Source organism: Convolutriloba macropyga, chromosome 2 (genome assembly GCF_964194025.1).
Source record: "Convolutriloba macropyga chromosome 2, txConMacr16.3, whole genome shotgun sequence".
NCBI classification, from domain to species: Eukaryota; Metazoa; Xenacoelomorpha; order Acoela; family Convolutidae; genus Convolutriloba; species Convolutriloba macropyga.
In genome coordinates, this window is record NC_134469.1 from 47,305,398 (window position 1) to 47,328,814 (window position 23,417).

Consider the following 23,417-nt stretch of genomic DNA (forward strand, 5'->3'; position numbering starts at 1 on the left):
AGTAATTTAAATCAAAAGAAACTGTGGTTTTACAGGCCGCCTACGTTCAACAATGTACATTTTCTATCCTGGATATAAGCGAGGAGATCCAGGCCTAAAGTTGTGTTATTTAAATAAGTCGAACTGAGTTGTTTAAATACTTGTGTACTGGTAGTCTTAATAAGCGTTAGTTTGTTTAGCGCGCGGCGAAAGAATGGTTAATTAGCGCCTAAATACGTTCGCTCTAATGCGGGATTAATTATCCGCTCATTTGTAACGGCTCTCGTAATACTACAGATCTCAGCTAATTAATTTGAGTTTATTGCTATGATTCTATACAGGAGGCTGGTTTTGCTAGGTAAATTCTTTTCGTTTTGCCGCATAAAAGTAAGATAATACAAGATGGTGTTTCCTAAATGAACCTAGAGATATAGTGATCTAGAATCTATATGCAACGGCATTAGTATTTTTTCAACCAGAGTAATAAAAGGCAGGTTTTGATCTTATATCACAACTCTCTTATGATAAAAGGAAAACTATTGTTGATTGATGGCAAGAACGGGCGTCTTTGGTTATGTTATTTTAAATAAAATTGAGTCTGTTATCGTGTCAGTAGCCTTTGTTTCCTGCAGTGGCAACAACTGGAATTTTAACTATGCCAGTTGCTCCTGTTCTCGTTTACTTCTTTTCCTTGATGGATTTGTGCTCATTTTTAAACATTAGCTTAAATTAATTTTTCAATAGGCAGCTGTGATTTGGTACCGTTCTGTCATTTTATTGTATTGGAAGACATTTCCTATATAATTTTACCTTTATTCGTATCCAGAAATGTTATCGCTGCGGGAAAAAGTTTGTAAACGATTGTCGATTTATCGACTAAGCACATTGGTTTAATTGTGTATAAATTTTTCATCCGCAAAATTTTTGCTGTGCCGTTTTCGCGTTTTTCATCTATAACATCCTTTTGGTACTTAGTTACTTATTCACTCTTGAGTTCTTCATATAAGCGTAACCTGAATTGTACTGAATTAAGTCCGTCATTAAAATAAATGCGATTGTAAATACACCACCCTCTTTCCTCTCAATTAAGTTTATCTAGGTGTCATAACAGAGCAACTCATTCAACATTAGTCGGTTTTTGTTTGACCGACTAATGCTGAATGGCCGACAACGTTTACTGTTTTAAAAAACTTTTCTTTATGAAGAACGTTGTTATGTGTTTGACTACCCGGACTTAGCAGCCATTTCAAAACAGCGCTAAATAACAGAAAAAACAGCAAGTTTTTTATACAGAGCATTATTCTGATCAGGTCCCATTTTACAATTTATAGACTGCAAATTTTGCGTCCTATGAGTCATCGTTCTGTTTCTATTCTACGCATTAAATTTATTTGTCTGGCCTTGAGCTGAGCAGTGCAAATTGGCGCCTGTAATTTGGCTTGGCCGTGATAATTACCGCCTGTTTTATATCTTGGCAGAGAAAATTGCCGCCTTATTTCTAAAGTTACCGCCTTAAAAATTCCAAAAATAAAAACAGATAACGTAACAAGCGAAACAAAGCTAAATTCCATATATGGAATTTAGTTTTGTTTTGCTTGTTACATTATCTGTTTTTGTTTTTGGAATTTTTTGATAAAATGTCCTTTGAGTAGGCTCACTTTATGTTTGGTCATAGCCGTTTCTAGATGAAAGAGTATTAATGATTTGATTATGTCAAATTGCAGATTTACTTTCAGGTTGCTGGTAAATTAACCAAGAGTGTAAAAGAAAACATTATGGACATTATGGCTCCGGAATGTAGAAAAGATTTTTAAGGGTCTATTCCGGTACTCAAACCAGATGCCTAACCGTTCTACCGATTTTCAGTTAAGTTGAAACTGGCTAAACACCTATTTTGGGTCTTTTGAAAGCATTTGCTTCTTGTTTCTCTGGATTTCGTAAGATTCCCCAATTGGTTTGCAGCAGAAGTGTTTTTTGGGAAGTTTTCAAAGTTTTTTTTGTTTTGTAATACTGTTTCTTTAAGTTTTTATAAACGGTAATTCAAAGTATTTGTTTCTGTTTTTTGCTTTTTAACGTTTTTGTCCGTGATTGTGGGAAAAAAATGTAGTGTAATTTTCAATGTACTGAAAACCACAGTTTAATGTAGTGCTGTTTTCTGTTATCTTACCCCTTTTTCAGTAACTCTTCCAGGCTATCAAACTGGAATCGTACTTCTTTTCTTTTTAGGTGTCCTGTTGATGTCATTAGCCAGGTCAAAAAAACAAAGATGGGCAAGATAATATTCTTTTCCAAAAGTTATGCGCATCTGAAGTTATATTATTATTCAACCAAGTTGTAAGAGCAATCCTACGTAATTGTGTTCCGTTTGTCAGTTTCTGTTTTGTATTATTTGCGCAGAATGACAAATAAAATTTTTGTCAACCCAAGTTGAGCAAAATTGGATAAAAATTGTTTGTCCCCGCAACATCCTATTGCTCTGAGCAAATTACAGAAATACAGTTTTTTTTTCAACATGGCTGATGTGTTGCAGACAATAATTAGAAACAAAGACACAAAAAAAATCAAATTAGTTTTAGAAACATCAAAAATAGACTTGGTGTCTTCCTTTCTGTATCATAATTTTGAACAGCCTCAATCGATTCTCCCAGTTAATTAGCATTTTTAGGATCTTGTTGTAAAAGTGCACAAATTTGTGGTGTGAAAAAATGAATACTGTTGGCTTGTTTCTTAAATTAATGACGAAAAAATTGACCTTTTGTCTCCTATCGCGAAAAGAAGGAAACAATCTTTTGATTGAATTTTTAGAAATTTTAGCTGAGGACCCTAATCTTTATACACTTGACTAATAAATTTTTCGCAATAGTATCTGGGCCACATACGGGTGCATGACAAATTAGTGTTTTGACTGTGACCATTAACTCAATTTTATTTGCTGATTCACCAATTCGATGGACGTGAAACTTTTTCAAGAAAAGAGCGATAATCTCATTTTTTCGTTTTCATTTGCAGGTACATTGAGGAACTGGACCAGGAGACGGAGCTTCACATCAAGATAGCCTACTTCGAGATCTACAATGAGAAGATCAAGGATCTGTTGGACAAGACCAAACAGAACCTACCTGTCCACGAGGACAAGAACAGAGTTCCATATGTCAAGGTACGCAAAATACAGTCGGATGTACCATAATTCTCTATCCGGTGATTTGAAGCTAATTGTTGTTAGGTTTAACATGCAGGTCGTCATTCAACACCATCTCACTATATATAAAAGAAACATTGCGTTATCATTTAGATCTGCAAGTTCCGCCCTTATATATTTACAGAGAAATAAGCAGTTATGACTAAACAAAAATACAGTGAATGATTCAATGTTACTTTCTCAATAACTTTGAATATGAAAACTTCAACTTACGACGCATTACAGTGCTTTCCCAGCATTCCTCGAATGTAACAGAATGTTTATTGTTTGTCCAAATTGGGTGACCTGTCGACAAGTTGCAAAAAGTATAAATGCAGTTTTTGTTGCAGAACAGTTTTTCCAGATCAAACTATAATTTTACGCTGAATGAAACAAACCAAGTTTTTTTTTGTAAATTAGAACACCGTTAGTCCATAATCTTCTTCGAATTATCCTAAGAATCGCTTCTTGCAAAAATTTCATAATCTGCCTTCGAATCGCAATTCTGTGTCACTGTCACTTATAATTTAGGTACTCCATAAACAGTAAATGCGTTACAATTGCGCTGTGCGTAAACCTAACATAAGGTAACTTAAATTTCAGTCATTTGGAGTCACCCTTTTTAATAACGCTAAACCACTGATAAGATTTTGGAAATCGACGTTGAAGGATTCTACTTCTAAGAATAGACCACAGTACATCAATGACCTCTATTTTATGAACTAAATTAATCGCCCGTACCTAACTTCCAGAGTAATTGAGTACTAAACTCGGAACTTTCCAGAAAATAATCAGCACTGATTTAGAGTCTTCTCATGTCACATTTTGCTCTGATATTCTCTGATTCAGCTTCTGATAAGGCTCTGATGCAGACTCTTAATCAAACTCTGGTTTTTACTCTGCAAAGAACCGATATCAATTTGTTTCACTAAACGAAAATAACAGCTAAATTGGGATTCGTTTTTTTCGGCTATAGGTGTCGATTTTTCGATCCAAAATCACGTTCCAAACGATGACGTGTATAAAAGCATAAACATGGATTTCAATTTCGGTCAACGCGGTTGTCTCACAATATCTTGAATGAACAAAATGGTGCATTAGATGATTTTGTAAATTTATCGTCTGTTTTTGACCAACTGGTTTATTGTTGGATTAAGGGTCTGACAGAAGAGTACGCGACAAGTCCCCAGGAGGTCATGTCTCTCATCAACAAAGGCAAGAAGAACAGGAAGACAGCAGGCACTAACATGAACGAACACAGCAGTCGCAGCCACGCTGTGTTCCAAATACAAGTCATACAAGGTAGAGACGTCACTTGATCTCATTAAGCAGTTTTTATAAGCTCATTCTAAAACCTTTTTGTAACAACAATACATATATTAATAATATGGACAACAATACATACAGATGCGACTGAGAGGGCATTTGAATGATAACTAGTGTCTCAAACTTTACAACTGTTAGACTCTGAAAGAGTGACTAATGCTGAGGATTTACAAAACACATAAAACTATTATGAACAAACCGGTCAAAAAATTCGATGTTATCGTTGATGAACTAAATATCAAGTCATTCCTTCTCTTTACATGCGACAGGAAATTTTCGGGTTCGGGCCAAAAGAGTTAATTTTCATTTTTTTCGTTTTCAGAGCACATCATTTGAGTACGTAGCAACATGAAATAATATAAGATCGAAAATTGTAAAATGGCGTTGTCAAAACTATTGACGTTGATTGCTTCCCGGGTCGAGGTGTCACCGCCATTCAACGCAAAATTATGCAAGATAAGCGGTTAATGCGGAAATTTTTGTAAGATAAGCGGTGAATGCGGTGAAATTACATAAATCAGGCGGTGAAAGCGGTGAAAAAAAACTTTATCGCCTGATAGCGCTGAAATTACATAATTTAACCGCTGAATTTAGCGGTGAAATTACATAAATTCACCGCTTCAAAAAAGAGTGTCCAAATTATGTAAGATAAGCGGTGAATGCGGTGAAATTACATAAATTCACCGCTCAACTTAGTGGCGAACTTACATAAATTTACCGCTTCAAAAAAGAGTGTCCAAATTATGTAAGATAAGCGGTGAATGCGGTGAAATTACATAAATCAGGCGGTGAAAGCGGTGAAAAAAACTTTATCGCCTGGTAGCGCTGAAATTACATAATTTAACCACTGAATTTAGCGGTGAAATTACATAAATTCACCGCTTCAAAAAACAGTGTCCAAATTATGTAAGATAAGCGGTGAATGCGGTGAAATTACATAAATTCACCGCTCAACTTAGTGGTGAACTTACATAAATTTACCGCTTAGAAAAAATTGTTAAAGATGTTTGAGATCAGCAAAGAATGCGGTGAAATTAATGGTGAGTGTGGTAGGAATTGTTAGATTTGTCTTCCCACTAAAACTACCCCTTAATCTTACATCTTTTTGACACTTTTTCTAAGCGGTGAATTTATGTAATTTCATCACTAGAGTAAGCGGTGAACTTACAAAAATTCACCACATTTCACCGCTACAATATGTAATTTCACCGCTAAAAATTGCAAATCCTACAAAAATTCACCGCGCATGTTTTGCATAAAGTAGAGTGAATTCGATTTATATTCAAACAAAAAATAATAGAATTTAGTGAGAGATGGCACAGTGGAAGAAGAAGTGGATAACATGCAGGAGGTGAGAGGTTCGGACCCTTGTATGCGCGGTGAAATTACATATTTTAGCGGTGAATTGTGGTGAATTTTTGTAAGATCACCGCTTAGTCCAGTGGTGAACTTACATAATTTCACCGCATTCACCGCATTTCACCGCAAAATTATGTACGAAAATTGTAGTGAAAAAACTAACTTTTCACCGCTTATTTTACATATTTTTGCATTTTTTTCTCGGCCCGGGTTTGTTTCAGAGAACAAAGAAAACAACAAGAAGACCACTGGGAAGCTGTATCTAGTGGATCTGGCAGGTAGTGAGAAGGCTAGTATACCGATCAGATGAACATCATTACAAGGGTCTACCGTTACCAAATTTTAGAGCAAATTCAATCATTTCTGAAGCTGGTTTCCTATTTTGTATACACAGTATACATTAGCAAGTAGTATTGCTGTACAGATGCATCTTAATACACAGGAAAAATGGAGTACAATTATTTATAATTAATGCTTTAAATACATATCTTAGTGGTAGTCAGCATCTTTGAAAGTAGATTTATTTCGGTACCTGCAGACGCTTGTAATGATGTAGCATAATTTTGGTCACTATTCCCCTAGTCAAGACCTAGACTTATGAAAAACCCAAATAGTCTGGTAGTGGGGGTCAATATTGACCAAAATTACACAGTCGAGGTTCAATTTAAAATTCCAGTAAAAGTCCTTCAATAGGTCGAGCAAACGTCTTTTCATAGGAAGTTATTGTCGAGCATGATCTTTTCATGAGTCGAGCAAAAGTCTCTTCGTAAATCTGCTTTTTTGTAAATTTGGGGAAGTTTGTTTTTTCATTTGCTGCTGCACATACTCCAGCAGCAACAGAGCAAGACTAAACAGCATTGCACCAGAGCAGTCCAAACTAAAAAACACAGTGAGACAACTGCCGAAGTTCAAAAGAAAATTTGCAGTTCTTAAGATAAAGCAATTATCGCAGATGGACTATATTGCCACGTTATTTGATTGAATGAAACTAGGTTATTTCTGAAAACTCTTCCCAATAGCCATGATTGAAATGGGGCGTTATTGTGTTGCTTTCCCCTCTGAAGCTATGAAGGATCATAATTTTAAATAGCCGCCGTCAGCCTCTCAAACGGTTGTTATTTAGCTGCTCTCCTTTTTTTAAATTCGTTTTACCTTTTGATCACGTTTTTCGTGTTTGCCCAATCCATTTATAGTTCATTCTAGGCCTAGTGTTTGTTTGATTTGATTATGTTGGAAATTGTTTTCGCAATTCACTCATAGTCCGTTCTAGGTGTACTTTTTGTTTAGTCAATAAAAATTTTGTTGAATTGTACGTCACGACTTGTCCTGCAATGTTTTTTTCGCTTTACCTGTTGATCGCGGTTTTTGTTTTACATAAGTGACGATTTTCAGGTTCGAGGTCTGACTTACTTCACTCACTGTTTCAATTGAATGGATTATAAATTCTTTCCTTCACTGAATTACGCAATATATTGAATGAGGTCATAGTCAGAAGAGCGAAATCAAAAGAGACGGGATAAACCGATAAAGCCCGATCTTTAAGTCATTGAGAATTAGGTTATCAAAGTTCATAAGAGAGTTTGCTAGCTGATACTGTTAGTAAGTCTATTAGCTTTCAGTTCAGAAGCTGAATTAGGTATAGTTTTAGAATCTAACTGAAACTGAACGCCATATTAGAAGGCTTGCTTACACTGAAAAAAAACCCGAAAAAAATTCAGTCAATTTGTCTCTTCTTCTTTTTCTTTCTCTGTTTCAATGCTGATGTGCATCAAGCGCGTAAACAATCTGCCGGCTATTTTTAAAAATGCATTTTTTTTGACAGATTGATGGTTCTTCAGAATCGCAAAAAATGAAGGAGCATACATGCTGACTACATAATAAACAAAAGTGAGCTTTAAAAATGTGAAAAAAACTAACTTTACGTAAAATTTTTGAGGCAAAAATGCAGATTCATGAGAAGAGTTTGCTCGACCCTTGAATTGACAATACATTTGACCTGGTTAAAAAAAGACCAAAAAAGACTTTTTCTCAACTTACGATTTGAGTTTTTATAGAAGAAAAATGCAGAACCCTAGTTTGGTTGAGCAAAACTTTAGCAAAATTTTTTAGATCTAGCAAATGTCCAGCTGATTAATTAAGTCTAATTAGCAAAGTTCTTATTAAAACTCTTTTGTGTCCAGCGAGGTCCAGTCATATCCATTTTTGGTCGAGCATGGTCTTTTCATAGGTCGAGGACTAGACTAGGGTCACCAGATCAGTTCCTTTTAGTTTGCCCTTGTTTGATCACAGTTTGGGGTGCCAATTATGGTCAAACCCAATTGTGGTCAGACCTACCGAAAAAAACTACTTTAGGGCGAGATCCGTTAAGAGTTGTACGAATGGTTATAAAAACGCCATAAAGTGCAATCAATATGGTGACAACAAAATTAGGTACACATGAAGAATTTAAAACGTCAGAAACAGCAAATTGAAAAATACTTTGAAGTGAAATCAGTTCTATAGTACCGCTTGATTGGACAGTTAGTTTTTTTCATCATCTAGTGGCAACCTCAATTTCGTTTCAAATGACTAGTGCTTTCCTTCTAAGTTTTAGAAACTGCCTGTTCTCGTAATCGCCGCTTGAAAATTGGCGTCAATAATTTTGCATTAAGCTTCGAAAGCGGATAACGATAGCCACTCCACTAACTCCCACATTGTTTTACTCAAAAACATGAAAACATGCTGTGCAAAATGCACTTTTCCTCTCCGATAAAAGAGACTGAACGTAACTTTATCTTACCGCATTTACATTACTAGAGACGTGTTCTCTACACATAGAGTGGCGGTTTTGTATTGCTGTAATCAAAATTTCTGAAAACTAGTCAAACGTTGTGAGCCAACAAGGCCAAAGCGAATCATCGACTGGATATATCTACAATTCCGTTTGTCTTCGAGACAATGAAAACTGATGGACTTAATCCCGACGCAGCAGGAGACATCACATTACTCCCAACAAAACTATCATTAGACGTTTCTTTTGAGTTTGATGTAACCTCCAACAAAAAGTTTAAAGATTTGTCAAAAATTCAACCGTCAACAGCCAAAAGCACAACTTCTGACACCACACAACATAACACGAACATTCATAATATTAAACAAAAAGCTGAAAAAATTTCAGGTTAAAAAAACAACGGCTGATGATACGTACCTGCAGACGTCTCAATTTGCTAATAAAATCAGTATTCAGAACAAAACTTACAATCAATTTCCGGTACCTAACAATATTGATAACATGTCAACTTTTTCAGCTATCTCTCCTAGTGCCATTCAACAGGTAACACGGCCATAAGAACAATCCCATATGAACAATCCTTCAAGAAACTCATCAGCTACATTTGAAAAACCGTCAAACACAGATCCGTTTAGGAAGTTCAACTGCACAGAACCAATCGGAAGTGCTAGTTATTTTCACAACAAGAGGTAACATAAGTAGCAAACCAAACAGCGCCAGCAGTTGTCAGACCAAAAACCAAAAATTCATTAACCACGAGCTGACTCTGGAGAACTTGACATCAATGTATAAATTCGAAAAGAGCAAGTGTAGCAAAATCAACAAAACGTACAGCAAACACCCATGAGTACAGAAAAGATTCACAATCATCAGTTTCCTCCTGGTACTATGGAAGAAACTATGGTTGCTTCACAAGTAAAGAACAGTTGTCTGACAGTACCGTTGTCCAACTTTCAAATAAATACTCAAATAAGCCCTGGTTCTTTGCAACACTCAGTGAAGTCAAACGAAAATGGAAATCGTCACCTCGGTCTCAACGAAGAATATTGCACACAATACAGAAGATCAGGTAGCTGGTAGTTCACAGTCATGGCAGAATTTACACCAGCAACAGCTCCTTGGTAACCAGTTAGTTCGCAATGAGATTAAGAATTATATCGAACCAAGTCATTATTTACAACCATACGTGACAAAAACAATTAATGATTGTAATTCCGAATCGGTGAACCAGTTGCTAGGTCTACCAAAATCAGACAAAAATTACACAGCTGATCATGTACAATTGAACCACAGACCTTTTGCCACATCAATTTATAACAACATCAATAACTACCAGATCAAAATTTCCCAATTGCATGGTTTAAAAACCCAATTGAAATGTTTAATGAAAACAACAACCCAAATCCTTCTCTCATTTTGCTCAATTACCACAATGTTTTTCAACACCACTTCCGAAAACTCTAGGCAAAAACTACCATGCCAACAAAGTTGTAAGTAAGAAGCAAGCCATCAAACTACCACAATTTTCACTGCTGCGTTTCAATGGCAACCCTCTGCAATACCATGAATGGAAAAACAATTTCTTTTCTATGGTTCATAATAATGCTGGTATAACTGACACACACCGCATCACATATCCCAAAAACTCTGACACATATCCCACAACATCCCATATCTCACATATCCCACAACAACAACAAAACAAAACAGACAACGTCAAAGACCTTAGTGTTCCGGTTGCTCAGTATAAACCCACATCACAAATATATAACTAAAACCTATCTGGCAGTGGCGCACCTGAGTCTCTTTTCCGGCCGACATTTAAACCACAATTAACCACTGCTAATGGGGAATTGTCATCTCAGTAACAATCTCACAGAAAACGAAAACTAACGGAAAGCAGCAAAACAACCGACATTGCCCTCATTGCAATAATAACCATTTTTATGGCAATTTTCCCATTTACCAAAAGCAATCATCACAAGACCGATATAAAATTGTTATCAAAAATAAATTGTGCACGAATGGTTTGAGCAATAATCACCTCAGACAAAAATGTTTCTCTCAAAGAACTGCCCAGCCTGCAACGGCCGACATTATTCTATTTTAATAGACCCTTAAAAAGAAGTGAAAAGACCACCAGCAGCTCTCTCAACAGGATCTGCTCCATTTAGTCTAGTCCTACACAGCATTCATCAAATGAAGAGTTACCAAACCAAAACAAAAAACAACACTAACGTTTTTGACAATCTTTTGGTAAAATGACAGAGCGGAATACTCAGAGGAGTAACCTCGATTCTCCCTCAAATAATCAAAGCTGCTGAGTAAAAAAAAGCCGTCTTCTCCGAGAGACTGGCTTGAACAACTACAGTTGATGCCGGTGTCTTTTGTCAATGGCAACAAAGCCTTTGATACGTGGGCACTCATAGATCATGGCAGCCAGTTCACTTTCCTGATTGACGCCATAACAAACTTTCTATCACTTCCTTGCGAAGCGCAAACATCAACTACACTCCAATACGTGAATACCCAATACCAAAAGCCTCTCTCAAATATAACAGCGCCAGTCGTTATCACTCCGTATAAATCATTGAGACAAAGCTTTCAGATATCTCGCGCATACAGCACGGCAGCAATGAACGTCACACAAGCCAACATATTTGAGTTGAACCAAATGTGACATATTAATAATCTCCGCCACATCCATTTCCTTCTGGCTGCTGGTGGCAAAATGGGAGCCCTCTTAGGTGTATACACTTTCAATTACACTCATCCAATCGAAGTAATACCCGGAAACATAAATGAACTTTAGTGTGAAAACCAAACTCGGATGGACATTAGCTGGGGGTATGAGACTTCGCTCAATTCTTCAGAATCTACATTAACCATCATTCAACAACAACCAAAACACTTGTTTGTCATGTTTCAAAACAAAAGACGGAGAAACCACATTTAAGTGAACTAGTTCAGCCATTCTGGAATATAGAATCAGAAAGAATTGGAACACTATCCGACATAACTCTGAAAGATATGAAAATGGTTTTCCCTCGGAAACACCTTGCTTTTTGAAGAACCTTTTTTGTGCCCTTAATCAGCTGCATTGCTTGGAGCAAAGACTAAGTAATGATCCCACGCTGAAAAAAAATACGATCGGACGCTTTCAAAAGACTTATGCAAAAATTACATAAAACCAGTGAAATGACAAAACCTGAACCTGAAAAAAAAATTGGTATCTGCGTCATCATCCGATTCAAAATCCAAACAAACCGTGAAAATTTGTACGGATGGCAAATGCCGCTTTAAAGTATCGAGAACAGTCCTTGAACAGCAACCTTTTAACAGGACCAGATCATTTGAACAGCTTACTTGGCATGCTACTACGTTTTCGTTAAAATCCAGTTGCAATACTAGCCGATATCGAAAGTATGTTCATCCAAAATGCTGTCAAACAAGAAGATCAACCAGCACTTTGCTTTTTCTGGTCAAAAAACAATTTTATAATGCGATAAAAGTTCACTCGCTTGATTTCTGGGGCAACTTGTTCGGCCTCAATGGCCATATCTTTGTCCTAAATCATTGTGCCAAAGACCATGCAGAAAATATTTCCGACGTTTTTGCAGCAATAACGAAATAAATTTACATGACCAACTACTTTCATTCGTTGCCCACTATCACTGAAGCGAAAAACACCGTAATGCAAGTCTAAGAATTCCTCCAACAAGGAGGTTTTAGATTGATCAAATACTTATCAAATTGTCCTGAAGTGCTGAAACGAAACCCATTTGAAGACTTAGACGAGTCAAAAAAGGTTCACTCGCACTTTAGGACAAAATTCGATTTTCGTTGATGATAAATTTTTCATAAAACCATTGGAAAATTGTCCAAAGAAAGCAACAATGTGTACCACAAAATTTTTTTTCAGTCTTGTTGCGCCGATTTCCAACCCAATCGGTATGGCGTCATCAGTGACTAAGCTTCAAGGTTGTAATGCAACAAATTTCGAAAATGGGCTTAAAATGGGACACACTGCTATCTAAAAAATAATAAAAACTACTGCAAAAAATACTAAACCGTTAAATCGGATCAACCCCTATTGAACGCTCACGAGCACTCAATTTTCTTGCAAGTTCACGTAAAATGGAACATCAATTGCACCTCTTTTTTGATGAGCCTAGTTGTGCTATGGCAGCAATGATTTATATTTGGAGCTATTACAATAACACCAAACAAACAGAAACCAGCTTCATAATCAGTAAATGCAAAGTAAATCCTTTAAAAGCGTTGAGTGTTCCAAAACTTGGGTTTGAGGCTGCGATAATCGAGATGCGACTACTCAAAACAGTTCAAAAAGAGACAACACTCAAGATATATGTTACGCATTTTTGGACAGACAGTCGAGTTGTTCTTGATTGAGTTGCCTCTAAGAAGAAACAGAAACTTTTTGTCGCCATCCAAATCCGATAAATATGCAAATCTGCAGAGTTCAGTCAATGGCATTATATACCAAAAATTGAAAATCTGCAGACCATGGATCACGTGGCCTAGAACCAGAGGAATTATCATCCAAATGGTTACAGGCTCCAGATTTCCTAAAAAACATTACTCCGACTGGAAAACAGCTCAAAACAAAGTTTTTTCTGTATCTACAACGAGTACATCAAAACCAAATGAACTACTTATTGACCCAACACGTTTTTTCTTTTGGACAAAACTGCTGTTAACACATGCAACTATTTACAACTTTCTCTTCAGAATTAAAAAAGAACAAAATAACAAAGAGCAGTACACTGCAGACGACATCAACCAAGCACACAGTCACTTAATTCGAGTTTCACAGGAACAAATTTTCCATTCAGCCATTCACTCGCTAAGAAGACGACGTAAACTAGAATCCAAATGCAAGATTCGATCCCTAAATCCGTCCGTAGACAAAAAGGGAACACTTAGATCACAAGGCCGACTACATATTGCTCCTGAAGAGTTACAATAAGCTAATTCTTCATGCCAAAGACTACATAAAGCGCCTGTATCTTGAACACGTCAAATTTGTATACGCCAAGCTACCGAAGCCGTCAAAGTTTTTGTTAAACAGCGATACGTTGTTATCGGCCTCAGGAAAACATTGTTAGGCATCGGATTCCGATGTTTTTGTGCGGCCGTTTTGATGCCCAAAATATCCAGCCATTGATGGCTTCACTACCAGTATGCAGGTTTCCTAATGCTCTCTCGCAGTCTTCATTCGCTAATACAGGAAATGATTTTTTCGGACCTTATTATATCGAAGACACCGAAGACAAACTCACCAATTACTACGGCCTCATTTTCACATGCGAGGTCACACGTGCCGCACATCTTGAGTCATGCCCTGATTTAAACACGGACACTTTTTTCAACGCCCTCCGACAATTCGCATCAGATCTCAACCAAAACTGATTGACAACGGCAAAGCATTTGTTGGAGCAAACGCAGAATTGAAGCGATGCGTCCGTAGTCTCGAAAATCAACGAATTGCCTCTGAACTTCTTATAAACAACACAGTTTGGAAACTTAACCCACCACACGGACCGCATTTTGGTGGTGCGTTGGAACGGTTGATCCAAAATGCTAAACGGATTGTTTTGATCATTCTTTCAGCCACATGTGTAAGGGGTCGAGAGTTCAGCATGCTTTTGGTCTCAAACATGATGATTTGATTACGTCTGATGTCGTCCAAACCATCATGGTTGAGACCAAAAGCATGCTGAACTCTCGATTCCTTACATATGTGGCTGACGTAGCATACAGTGACGAACCCGTCACCCCAAATCATTTATCTGATGCAGAGGCCTTACAGTTCACTGCCACCAGGTGCCTTTTCATCAATCATGCCAGCATCCTTCAAAGTTTTGAAAACCGTACAGCAGCTTATGAATCACGTCTGGAGACGCCTAGTTGAATAGTACCTTCCCACTTTGAAGAAGCGATGCAAATGGTCCAAACAGAACGATCCGTTGAAAGCCAATGACCTGGTCTGGATCCTCAAAGACCTCACTCCGCGAAGGATATGGCCTCTGGGACAAATTGTGGAAACGTCACCTGGAAAAAGTGGATCTCTACGCGTTGTCAAGGTGAAAACGGCTCGTGATACCTACGTCCGCCCCGTCCGCCCGAAAACGCGAGCTACCCTCTGGTCTCTTAGTTGCATCATTTGCTCCTTCTTTGGTTAAATTTAAGGGTTTCTTCTCCCCGGAGCCTGTTGATGATGCATCAATTCAAGATGGCCAAAGCCAATATTAGAAAAGTTGAAACTCTTCCCGCGAAAAGTGGGAACTTGACTTTGTCCAAATAACACGTGTAAAACAGTAACTCTCCGATAAAAGAGACTGAACATAACTTTATCTTACCAAATTTACCTTACTAGAAACGTATTCTTTTCACATAGAGTACAGCAAATAAAACTTCTTGGCCACAAATCATGCGTGCTTAAAGAGCAGAAATTATGATGTACGCACTTTTTGGTACCATGGTGTAGCTGAAATCGAACGAGCTTCAATCTGATCATATCAGTCTATAGTCTAGTTTTGATCTGATTGTGGGTGAAATTGAAAGATGGACAAGCCTATTTGTCGGGACCGGTCTCTATTTGTTTGAGCACTTATCAAGTTTTCCAAATTTTGAAGAGGAGCAGATTAACATGTAAAGTATACGTTGCTAAAACAACAGAATTGTAATATCTAAAACAGGTAAACGTTTACTACAAGTAAGCCGTCACCAGAGACAGGCGCCCAACTAATTCATCCAAACGAAATTTAAGAACTACCCATATTTGACACAGAGAAAACTTTCTGAGTGCTTTAATGAAACATTGTTTAATTTACGAATTGCAAGCAAGTTATTTCATTTTTCATTGTATTGCAAGTATGCTTAAAATTTTGCTGATAGAATTTACTGATAGTTTCAACAGAAAAAAAATCAATTTTCACTTGTTTTCTGGCAAAAAAGTGATCACATTGCGTATTAAATGTGAACAGGTTAGTAAGTCGGGTGCTGTTGGTGAGAGGCTGGATGAAGCGAAGAACATCAACAAGTCCCTTTCTGCATTGGGAAATGTGATCTCTGCTTTGACAGATGACAAGCGAGCCCACATTCCATATAGGGACAGTAAACTCACCAGGATACTACAGGTTCGAGGTTTCTTTCATTAAAAAATGTAAAATTGCAATAAATGCAGTGAAATGATGCAAGAATTGCGGTTTTTAGCGTTGAATGCATTGAAAAAAATCGCCGCAAAGAATCGCATATCTTACAAATATTTACCGCTATATTTAACAAATATCTTCACCGCAGAAAATATTGCAAAGAATATGTAATAGTGGTGAATGCATTGAGAGTGGTGAAAAATTCACCGCCAAAACTGCTAACTGTACAATGTATCACCGCTAAGTTAACAAAACTTTCTATCGAATCAGCTCTTTAATGAAAATTTAAGATTTCAGTAAACTACTCTTAACTTGTCAATTTCGGCAATTACTTTTATAGCAACCAGCAGACAAATGGAAAAACCTGCCTATTGAAAAAACTTATATATTGTAATAAAAACAACTTATATAATTTCACAAACTTGTGAAAATATAATTTAACTTATAATTCACAAAAATGTAATTCGTTGCAATCTGCGCTTCAATTAAAATCAAAGTTCAAAAATATTTTTTTGATTTGCTAACCCCTCGAAGAAAAATTCCCGGATTTATGTAAGAAACTGTTCAACAAACTGAATTCAGATGAAACAGTCAGAATTTTTGGCAGCCCTTATCTAGTTTTGAAAAGATTTGTGTGCTTTAGTTGCCCATAATCGTACATTATTAAAAAAAACTGCGTGACTTCAGTGTTATTTCTATTTTTTAAACTAGTAACCCACAAGTTTGAAAGAACAAGAAAAATTGTAACATCTCGTCTGGAAAAGAAGTTAAGCTTCTCATTATTTTAGGTGCTAATAAAGGGTTAAACGTTTTCAAAAAACATTTGTTAATTGGGAGTTTTAGGAGTTTTCAAATTTGATTATAATATAATATAATTATTATTTATATATTTATGTATATATATATATATATATATATATATATATATATATATAAACTTTTTTTTCTTGCTTTGATAGTATATTTGCTTTACAGTCAGGAATGTTCTCATAAACGAAAGTACTTACGTTTCTGAAATAGAAAGAAATTGAAAGCTATCATTTTTCCATGTTAGTCAAGATACCCGAATTAACAATTTCTGGCATTCAATGGTACGATGGTAGAAAATTTTTGTTCTTTTTAGTTTTTCTTGGTAACAAAAACTTGATTGAACTGACTAAAGTATAAAATTTTCTCTTAATGAGAGTTAGTAGTTTTTTCAAAATTTAATCCTTGAATAATATTTTGAAAAGTGTCAGAAAAAATGGAAGTTCAGATAATGGATACTACGCAAACAAAATCAAAACTTTAAAACCGAGGACGTTTATCGGCGTTCAAACTAAAAATTGTGTAGATAAAATAGATGCGTTGAAGTTTTATGAAACAAATTTCTGTTCAAACTATACACACCTAAACAAAAAAAATCAAAAATAATTTGTCAAACAAGAATTTTTGTCATGAAAAGGAGCGGTGGCAGTCTTGATATGTCCTGCTCCCCAAACCTTCAGGTCTCATTGAGTTCCAAGGATGTTGGCATCAAATTTCTCATAATTTTCTGAAGACGGCAATAATAATTTAAGAATAAAAATATTTGGACACTTATGAAGAAATAGCTGCAAATTTACCTCGGATAATTGTGAAAAAATTTTGCCAATTTATACCGCGCAATCTCCGATCGCGGATATTAGTGTCGGATATATCCGGTTTTAAAACAATTCATACAAAATTTGCTTGCTCTCGCTGTTTTCCACTCTTGTCATATCTTTAAACATGTATCGCGCAAAACAGTGACAAGTGAGACTAATTAAACTCGTCAAAGAGGCTCTTTAATACAAACCAATCGTAAGGCAAAACTGTTTTGAGTTCAGGAGAGTCTGGGAGGGAACTCGCGTACAACAGTGATCATATGCGTGTCGCCAGCGGGATACAACCAAGAAGAGACAAGATCAACCCTCATGTTTGGACAGAGAGCCAAGACTATCAAGAACGTAGTATCGGCTAACGTGGAGTTCTCGGCTGCAGAGTGGAAGAGAAAGTACGACACCCTCAACAAGCGACTCTCAGCTGTGAAGGAGTTGACTTTGAAATTGATCGCGGAGGCATGGCGATGGAGAAAGGGGGAACAAGTTCCTCCTAATGAACAAGTATGCTGACACGTTTCATATCAATTTAGGTAGAATAAGCGCCTACAACAGTAAAGTTTATATTCGTTTTCAAAGTGACGAGACAGCCCCATTGATCCATGACTGTTTTAGCTTGGAAGATCTTATCAGACAACTAATCCAAATTATCGTGAAAAACCTTATCGTGTAAGAGCTGTACCTCTATAATGCCGGGTATATATACATATATCCAATCCTATGAGAACTTTGCCAGATCTGACACAGATAAAAAAAAATCAGGAAACACCGGGAACAACTCTTACTATTTAAATACCAAACAGACCTCCTCATACCGAAAATGTATTGAGGCTGAGCAAAAGCAAACGATATAGACAGTTTTAAGTTTAGCATGTCTACTGGTGAAAATTGAAGAAAAGAAGCGAATAGTGTTTCGGTTTAGATCGTATCACATGATCATCACCTAAATTGATTGATACTTTTGATATGAAATATGACTTCTTGCGACTTGAGTTGCATTCGATCATTAGATTGACCTTGATGAACTGAAGAAGCTGCTGGAGTCAGAAGTGGTGGATAGCGGAAAGGGTGGAGGATCAAAGGCGGCCAGTCTAGAGGGGGAGGAGGGGGCGGAACCACGAGATGGATCCACCCAGTCCAGGATAGACAAAGAGAGACTCAAAAAGCGGCTGTCCAAAACCTCGCTTGCTAGGAGGACCAAAAAATCGAGTAAGTTTTCCGATATTGCCTGTCTTTTATGCATTCGAAACAAGTGAAGGCCCAACCCTGCTATGGCAAAAAACTTTTAAAAGATAATATGGGCTCAGCCAGGACGCAAACATGTAGATACCGACTTGAAGATAATCTTGCCCCTAGTACATGAGAGTGTTAGTAGATACATAATTTTTGGAATTCCCTGATTTTTGGACATTCTGACCGTCTACATTTTTCGTTCAAGTTTCAACAATGACACCTTGCCCTCATGCTTCGAGGCATTCAAGTCCCACTTGCCACTAAGTCATGTCCATGGCTGCAAGGCATGCCCTCGTCGAGACCAGATGTTATTCTTGAAAGATCTTGCAAGATTATCGCAAAAAAGATCTTGCAAGACAATGGCTATCTTTCAAGATATTGCGATATGAATGGTTTATCTTACAATATTCTTGCAAGTTCATTCCGGTCAAGCTCTACTCTCATTGATTGATACGACCGCATCATATATCATTTTCCACATAAATTGTCCAGGATATAGTTGCTCGTATTTTACATTAATTAAAACACATAATTACATCGCATGAATGAATTTTATTAACGAACAACTTTAGTTGTGCCAGTCTGGACATGAACGCACAAAAATCGGTTGAACGCGCCAAAGTCTGGTGAACGCACGAAAGTCTGGACATGAACGCACGAAAGTCTGGTGAACGCACGAAAGTCTGGACATGAACGCACGAAAGTCTGGACATGAACGCTCGAAAGTCTGAACATGAACGCACGAAAGTCTGGTGAACGCAAGAAAGTCTGAACATGAACGCACGAAAGTCTGGACATAGGCAACTTCCGTCTGGGACGGTCTGGACATAGGTACTTTCCGTCTGGGACGGTCTGGACATACTTGCTTCCGTCTGGCACCTCAGCCTGGGAGCTGAGCAAAATCATAACTGTTCAGTTTGCCACTACAAGCACAGATAGAAAGCTATTGAAAAAGTTTGAATTGTTCCTTTGAGTTTCTGTGAAATCCACAATCTCATTTTTCAATCCAAACTTCCAAAGTTACACTGCTATAGTATTATGTTTTATGTGCAGGTTTTTTCATTCAACTAATTATATAGTAAATCAAAATGATGCTGTTTTGGTTGTCAACCTTGTGATAAAGAAAAAAAAACATTGCAGAATATTGTAATTGAATCAGGTTGTTCCTGTTTGGGCAAGTTCCAATTATTTGCGTAAGTTCAAGATGCAAGATTATCTTGCAAGATTAATGGTTATCAATTGCTCTTGAACGAAGTTCATAGCAATTATTGTAAATGTGCTGGTCTTTTTTATGCCAATTTTTCGCTAGACCGTTTTTGCCCTTTCTTCTAGAGCATTCGTTGACTTCTCAAGTGACTCAAGTTTGATCTCTATTGCTCTCACACCGAAGTGAAGCTTGCTGCTAATATAAAATTTGTTGTAGCATAAAAAGATTTAGGGTCTTATAGCCGAGTGGGACAGTGCATCTGGTAATGCATCGGGAGATTAATGGTTTGAACCCCTGCGGGGTTAAATGCTTTTCCACACGCCAGTCGTTCCAGAACAAATCTTCCGACATTAGTCGGTTTTTAGTTTTCTAAGATTCTTTCAAGACAAATGATTAGCTTACATGATCCTGCAAGATTTTTTTTGTAAAAAAAATTTGCAAGACAATACATCGTCCTGAAAGGTTTGCAAGATTCTTGCAATTTTTGCGAGACAACCAATAAAAATTGGCTGGGATGACGAAACACGCATATTGCGCAGCTCTTTAATTTTCAAGTAGGGATTTCTTTTCTTATATTGCGTGGGTTTCTTCCGTGGTTTTTTCCCAAAGCAGTTCTAAAACAAGTCCACATAGTTATAAATAGGTAGTTGTTAATTAAAAAGTGATAATAAAAATGTTTAAATTAACCTGCGTTATGAATTGTACTCAATACGTCCAGAATAACAGAATGTTTGCATCCAAAGTATTAGTTTTTTACATCCAAAATAGCAGTATGCTAACATCCAAAATAACAAAACAGTAACATTAAAAATAACAGTTTAGTTCATTTATATCAGTAATTACGGTTTGTTTATATCGAAAATAATACTATGCTTACCTCCAAAATAACTAGCTATTTATGATACGTTCCTTTTAGAGGAAAAACGGTAAAATTACATCGACATTTTCTTTTGTTAATTGTGGTTCAAATATAACTACAGAAAACAGAACATTTAATGAAGATGAAAAAGGTTTCCAAGACGTCCAAAATAACAAAATGTTTGCATCCATTGTAATAGTTTTTACATCCAAAATAGCAGTATGTTTACATCCAAAACAACAGCAAAGTAACATCAAAAATAATATTTCAGTTCATTTACATCAGAAATTACGGTTTGTTTTTATCGAAAAAAATACTATGCTAACCTCCAAAATAACCGGCTATTTATTACACGTTCCTTTATTGGAAAAACGTAAAATTACATCGACATTTTCTTTTCTTATTTGTGGTTCAAATATATCTACAGAAAACAGAACATTTAGAGAGGATGAAAAATGTTTCCAATACGTCCAAAATAACAGAATGTTTGTATACAAAGTATTAGTTTTTTACATCCAAAATAGCAGTATGTTTACATCCAAAACAACAGTACAGTAACATCAAAAACAATAGTTCAGTTCATTTACATCAGAAATTACGGTTTGTTTATAGCCAAAATAATACTATGCTTACCTCCAAAATAACTGTAATTATATGATACGTTCTTTTTATAGGAAAAACGAAAAATTACATCAACATTTTCTTTTTTATTTGTGTTTCAAATATTTCTTCAGAAAATGGAACATTTAATAAGGATGAAAGAGGTTTCCAAAACTTCCAAAATAACAGAATGTTTGCATCCAAAATATTACTTTTTTACATCCAAAATAGCAGTATGTTTCCATCCAAAACAACAGTACAGTAACATCAAAAAAAAATAGTTCAGTTCTTTTACATCAGAAATTACGGTTTGTTTATATCGAAAATAATACTATGCTTACCTCTACAATAACTAGCTATTTATGATACGTTCCTTTTATTGGAAAAACGTAAAATTACATCGACATTTTCTTTTTTCATTTGTGTTTCAAATATGTCTTCAGAAAACGGAAAATTTAATAAGGATGAAAGAGGAGTCCAATACGTCCGAAACAACAGAAAGTTTGCATCCAAAGTATTAGTTTTTAACATCCAAAATAGCAGTATGTTTACATCCAAAACAACAGTACAGTAACATCAAAAAAAAATAGTTCAGTTCAATTACATCAGAAATTACGGTTTGTTTATATCAAAATAATACTATGCTTATCTCCAAAATAACTAGCTACTTATGATACGTTCCTTTTATTAGAAGAACGTAAAATTTCATCGACATTTTTTTTATATCGAGTTTCAAATATATCTACAGAAAACGGAACATTTAAGAAAGATGAAGGAGGTTTCCAATACGTGCAAAATAACAGAGTGTTTGCATCCAAAGTATTAGTTATTTACTTCCAAAATAGCAGTATGTTTACATCCAAAACAATAGTACAATAACATCAAAAAAATAGTTCAGTTCATTTACATCAGAAATTACGGTTTGTTTATATCGAAAATATTACTATGCTTACCTCCAAAATAACTGGCTATTTATGATACGCTCCTTTTATTGGAAAAACGTAAAATTACATCGACATTTTCTTTTGTTAATTGTGTTTCAAATATATCTACAGAAAACGGAATATTTAATGAGGATGAAAAAAGTTTCCAATACGTGCAAAATAACAGAATGTTTGCATCCAAAGTATTAGTTTTTTACATCCAAAATAGCAGTATGTTTACATCCAAAACAACAGTACAGTAACATCAAAAAAATAGTTCAGTTCATTTACATCAGAAATTACGCTTTAATTATATCGAAAATAATACTATGCTTACCTCCAAAATAACTAGCTATTTATGTTACGTTACTTTTATTGGAAAAACATAAAATTAAATCGACATTTTCTTTTGTTAATTGTGGTTCAAATATATTTACAGAAAACGGAACATTTAATAAGGATGAAAAATGTTTCCAATACGTCCAAAATAACAGAATGTTTGTATACAAAGTAGTAGTTTTTTACATCCAAAATAGCAGTATGTTTACATCCAAAACAACAGTACAGTAACATCAAAAACAATAGTTCAGTTCATTTACATCAGAAATTACGGTTTGTTTATAGCCGAAACAATACTATACTTACCTCCAAAATAACTGTAATTATATGATACGTTCTTTTTATAGGAAAAACGAAAAATTACATCAACATTTTCTTTTTTATTTGTGTTTCAAATATTTCTTCAGAAAACGGAACATTTAATAAGGATGAAAGAGGTTTCCAAAACTTCCAAAATAACAGAATGTTTGCATCCAAAATATTAGTTTTTTACATCCAAAATAGCAGTATGTTTCCATCCAAAACAACAGTACAGTAACATCAAAAAAATAGTTCAGTTCTTTTACATCAGAAATTACGGTTTGTTTATATCGAAAATAATACTATGCTTACCTCTACAATAACCGGCTATTTATAACACGTTCCTTTTATTGGAAAAACGTAAAATTTCATCGACATTTTCTTTTGTTAATTGTGATTCAAATATATCTACAGAAAACGGAACATTTAATAAGGATGAAAAATGTTTCCAATACGTCCAAAATAACAAAATGTTTGTATACAAAGTAGTAGTTTTTTACATCCAAAATAGCAGTATGTTTACATCCAAAACAACAGTACAGTAACA

The 23,417-nt window shown here is 35.8% G+C and overlaps 1 protein-coding gene across 1 annotated transcript in view; it reads left to right on the top strand.

Annotated features, from left to right (window-relative positions):
* LOC142335317 (uncharacterized) overlaps positions 1 to 23,417 on the top strand; it is a 115,719-nt gene that overhangs the window by 41,580 nt on the left and 50,722 nt on the right. Inside the window, exons 4-9 of the mRNA XM_075383763.1 lie at positions 2,989 to 3,136; positions 4,315 to 4,459; positions 6,064 to 6,131; positions 15,623 to 15,775; positions 17,638 to 17,913; positions 18,420 to 18,618. Of these exons, the coding sequence (XP_075239878.1) occupies positions 2,989 to 3,136; positions 4,315 to 4,459; positions 6,064 to 6,131; positions 15,623 to 15,775; positions 17,638 to 17,913; positions 18,420 to 18,618 (989 nt within the window). The remainder of the gene's footprint in view (positions 1 to 2,988; positions 3,137 to 4,314; positions 4,460 to 6,063; positions 6,132 to 15,622; positions 15,776 to 17,637; positions 17,914 to 18,419; positions 18,619 to 23,417) is intronic.